This window comes from Penaeus japonicus, unplaced genomic scaffold, assembly GCF_977035675.1.
Source record: "Penaeus japonicus unplaced genomic scaffold, GWHDUDI00000001_assembly GWHDUDI00000005, whole genome shotgun sequence".
Taxonomy (NCBI): domain Eukaryota; kingdom Metazoa; phylum Arthropoda; class Malacostraca; order Decapoda; family Penaeidae; genus Penaeus; species Penaeus japonicus.
This window is the reverse complement of record NW_028234407.1, coordinates 29,920,213-29,925,212: the sequence shown is the minus strand read 5'-3', so window position 1 is coordinate 29,925,212 and position 5,000 is coordinate 29,920,213. Positions and strand designations below refer to the sequence as shown.

General features: G+C 34.2%; 1 protein-coding gene across 1 annotated transcript in view; it reads left to right on the top strand.

The window, feature by feature from the left end:
• LOC122262525 (26S proteasome non-ATPase regulatory subunit 9) overlaps nucleotides 1-4,624 on the top strand; it is a 5,643-nt gene extending 1,019 nt beyond the window's left edge. Inside the window, exons 2-5 of the mRNA XM_043030531.2 lie at nucleotides 1,296-1,395; nucleotides 2,336-2,517; nucleotides 2,924-3,037; nucleotides 3,886-4,624. Of these exons, the coding sequence (XP_042886465.1) occupies nucleotides 1,296-1,395; nucleotides 2,336-2,517; nucleotides 2,924-3,037; nucleotides 3,886-3,999 (510 nt within the window). The 3' untranslated portion in view covers nucleotides 4,000-4,624. The remainder of the gene's footprint in view (nucleotides 1-1,295; nucleotides 1,396-2,335; nucleotides 2,518-2,923; nucleotides 3,038-3,885) is intronic.
• The last annotated feature ends 376 nt before the right edge of the window (nucleotides 4,625-5,000 follow it).

Sequence of the window (5,000 nt, the reverse complement as noted above, 5' to 3'; positions counted from 1 at the left end):
TCAGGATAGGAAACTAGGACCGATGATGACGCGACCACTCAATAGAGGGCACTATAATTATACTGTAAATAATGGGGAATATTGCGCCATCTGTTGAGAGAACATAACAGCACATGCAGGTAATTCCTTGGGGGTTTCCAGTCCACAGCTTGCTACTATCCGTAAATACGTAAACACAGCCGTGTTTGAATTTCAGGGCGAGGATGGTGGATTCGGGATATCTTGCCCAAGGTATGTTGCACGAAGTGCCCTAAAAAGGGGGGTCCAGGGGGGGCGAAGCCCCCCTTTGGCTAGGGATTAATTCAAAACTAGGCAAAGTTAGGTAGGTCATTGGGTTAAGATTTTGCAAGCGAAATATGCTCCGAAGTAGGACGAGGTAGCACGAAGTGCCTTAAGAAAAGAGACCCAGATTGTGGGGTCCAGGGGTGCAAGCGCTCATTAATTTCACTATATATGAATAGTAGAGGTTGAGAGGAATCCATCGATACCATTTTTGTGGTATTTCGTAACGCGGCGTTATTCGGAAAATTTACCAAATGCAGTACTAGTCCGAACTCTGTCTAGCTAGAATGTAATTGGTAAATTTTTGTTGGCCTCTGCTAGAGGAGAAGCCACTGCTAGATGTGGCGATCACTTGTTGTGGTCCTGTTATGAACAGTTACCATGCATTTTTTATGGCCATTACCATAGTTGTTTGTGTAATCCTGTGCTGAACGTTTACCAAGTCCCATCAAGGTTAAAGATCTTCCAAGAGAAGCCAAGTATTTCACAACTATAATAGAATGTTTTTTATGATAATTTTCCAGAAAGCTGAGGTAGCAAATGTGTTTTCCTTTATTATCTTTTAGATGATTTAAGCTGATTTAAACAGTTTTCTAATACTTAACCCACTCCCTACCAACAAAAAAGGAGTACAATATACAATTCTTGATTTTAGGTGTGAGGGAAATTAACAATCTGTAAAAGAAACAATTGTAAAATATGAGTAAGGAATACTCTAATAACTCTCAAATATGAATGCAGTATAAGAATTATAGAGAAACAGGATATCTTTAGTCATTTACCTTTCAGGAAATGACTATGCAGTGTTGCAGTAATATATGTGATAAAGATAGATAATATATCTAGTAACTCATATACACAGGATTACTTACTATGAAATGAAATACAATGCCTTTTCAGAATAGGTGTTACATCCTTGGTGTTTTAAAGATTTGTGCCACATCAGTTGTTTGTTTTGTTTTCAATGTCTATTTTAGCATTTGCAATGAGTGCTGTCATTCTTTGTTTTTCAGAACAATGTGGGAATGAATGATCCATTGATCGATCATGAAGGTTACCCAAGGTCTGATATTGATGTCTATCAAGTGCGCCATGCAAGACACCAGATCAAATGTGAGTTTAGTTGCTCTTTTTCTGATGCTGATAATTCTGTTTCTTCTTTTTATCATTCTTATTATTGACTTCGATATTATTATTGTTATTGTTATTATTATTATTATTATTATTATTATTATTATTATTATTATTATTGTTATTTTATTGTTATTGTTATTTTTATAATTATTATTATTATTATAATTATTGTTATTGTTATTATTATTGTTATTATTATTATTATTGTTATTATTATTTGTATTATTGTTATTATTATTATTATTATCATTATTATTATCATTATTATTATTGTTATTATTATTATTATTATTATCATCATTATTATTATCATTATTATTATTATCATTATTATTATTATTATTATTATTGTTATTATTATTATTATTATTATTATTATTATTATTATTATTATTATTATTATTATCATCATCATCATCATCTTTGTTAATGACAATAACCATAGTAATGAAAATTTGAACTTTTATCAAAAAAATTTAAGGAATGGAATAAACAGCTGAGCTTAGGTGGGACTATTAATTGACTCCTTGGTAAGTATGTGCTTGTAGAACCAGCTGTGTGTAAAAAAAATAATGAATAAATAAATGAATAAAACAAACCCATAGTGGACAGTGCATGTATAAATTTGCACTTAAAATAATCAAATCACCATTCCTTCTTTCAGGTACATATCAGGCTATCAATCTATCTGTCTGTCTTTATCTGTTTCTTCATTTTTATGTCTATCCATCTTTTTATATATCTTGCCAGATATATGCATCTGTCTACTCCCTCTCTGATACCCTCACACCCTCCTTCATCCTTACCAGCCTATAACTATATCAATAACTTCTTTCAAGCATTTCAAGTACATCGCATACTAATTGTCCTTGCACCACAAGAAACATTGCAATATCTAAGAATGGTCTCTCATTTCTAGGTCTTCAGAACGACCACACAGCTCTCCTGAAGCAGATTGAAGTAGGGCTGGTTACGGTCCACAGTCAGGCACGCACTGCAGAGGCCGACCCCAATGGTGTAAATGTTCCCCCTCCACTGCCCACTCTTGAGCCTTTTGCTAAAGTCGACCACGTAACCCTAGGGTCTCCGGCACATATTGCGGTAAGAGCAAAGTACTAAGGAGTAATAATTTGGAGAAGAACCGAGGAGAGAGACTTTGGAGAGTGAGGCTTGACATGTCTTGCACTTTGTATAGGAATTATGCTTTTTGCATTTTTGTAACATTATGAGAAAGAAAAGACAGCTGTTCTGTGACATTCTCTTGGGCTATTAGTTGATTAAAGATTACATGGAGGTTCATTAGAATGATGGCATTATTATTTTATTTTCTTCATGTATTAATATTGTTATATAAATGTATATCAAACTTAGAGTAATTTTCATAACAATTGTTACAATGACTTTTTTTTTCTTCTTCCTCTTGTGATAATCAAGGAAAATTAGTTAGATTAATAGTGATAGGGTGTAAGATGAATCTTTACCACAACATTTACTGCTGTCACTCCAGGGCCTACAGGAAGGTGACCAAATTGCAAAATTTGGATCGATTGTGAGTAGCAACTTCCGTAACATGACCAACATTGCAGAGATCGTGAATCACTCAGTGAACTCCACAATTCAGGTAAAACTAACTTTTTATTGTTATCACTGTGTTCTATCTGAAGAGGTAACAATGTCAAGAAGTTAAAAGTAGTATTGACTTTTAGCCATGTTATTTAGAGGTTTTCTTAACCCTCTCTGGACGGGTGGTACACTACTATACCGCTCATTCAAAAGCCCAGTGGCCGGGCGGCACAGTATTGTGCCAGCCATTTAATTAATTTAGGCCTAAGCGCTCGAAAGCCCCGGCATTGTGACATTCAAGGCTGGAATGCCCCCGTCGTGAGTGGGTTAATACTACTTGCTAAAGAAATTACTTCAGTTTACCTTTAGGATTCTTCTCATGTTCCCCATACCCCAGTGGGCTAGGTTCATGGCTTTATAGGCAGAGGATGACAGGCTATATTCATGGTTCCATTCAGAGCTTACCCTTGTGTGTGTGAGTTAGGCGGCGAATCTCAAGTGGCAAGCCAGCAGTTAACAGCCGTATCATTGGCTGTTTGATCCTGCTACTTTGAACAGCAAGCCAGTCAGAATAATACAATATATGTACATAATAGGACAGTTAATGCTTTTTGGTGCATGGTGAATTTGGTGGTGGAATAGTATAGATATTGTGTTTTCCCAAAAGTTTATGTATGGGGTATGGGGAGTTAATCGTAAGTTTTGTATTATAAAATTACGAATCAGATTAGCCACAAATATATTCCAGTTATTTTTAGGCTATTAATCGTAGCAATTACCTTAACTCGAGGCTTTTTTTTCAAGTTATGTAGTTTCCCAAATTACCACCTAGTAGGAAAAGTTAAAAATCTAATAAGGAAATTATTCTTTAGAAGACTTTTGAAATTAATCTTTCTTTACCACCAGGTCATTGTCCAGAGAGAAGATCAGAATGTGACTTTGTCCCTAACCCCGCGAACGTGGTCCGGGAGAGGACTTCTAGGCTGCAACATTGTCCCAATAGAAAGATTGGACCGATAAAAATGGCAGTTCTGTAATATATGCAAACTATGGAATGATTTTTGTTTTTGTTTGGTTTATTCTTTATGTATTTACATTATATGTTTACACTGCCTATGATATGTTTGAGAGAGAAAACAAGTTTATGCTTTGAACAGTACTTTTGCATTATAGTTTACATTGCTTCTATTTTGATGTTTACTTTTGTGATGCTTCTGTATAGTATATGATGGTTACTTGAAATTAGAAAGTATTTTTTTACTTGAGGAGAAACACAGAATGCTAGAGCATTTCTAGATTAGAGAGTTTGTTTCATAATAAATTGGCTTAAAAACTTTTGAAAGGATAGACCTTGATTTTGTAAATTACCTATATACCTGGCCTTTGTTTTTGTAATATTGTTAAAGATCTCACCAAAACAATTACATAAGAACATTTGAAGATGTTTTTTTTCTCTTTTTTATACAAAATCTTGTTGTGAAGTACGATCATGAATATGAAAGCATAATCATTGTAATTAAGGCATTAGATTTCTAAGACACTGATTGGTATTGAACGGAAAATATGCCATACCATTGAGATATCATTGTGTATAACTTATAAACGTCATGAATCCATTTGTTAAATATATGTGATCATGTAGGTTTCCTTTTCTGTTATTCAACCTGTACAATGAATGAATAAGAATTTAGTGTTGATGTCATTAGAGTGCTTTTGTTGAACTGTCAAAGTACTCTATAGGAAAGAAAACAGGTGGCTGCAAAAGCCTCTTAGAGTTGTTGGACGGCTTAAATTCGTTATGGACCCAATCTATTCTCGATTTACTATATAAGAATTTGGGACTTTAAGAAATAGTACTTATTATGAGGTATTTGTGTGACTCCCAGCTACCTGAATATTATATGATTGATGAAATTTCTGGTTTGAAGGATATGTAAATTCTAGGCTAAGCTATAAACTACAAAGGATTGGACACTTCTTGGATATTGGTAGTCCATAGTAAGATCTAATGTGGAAAAATG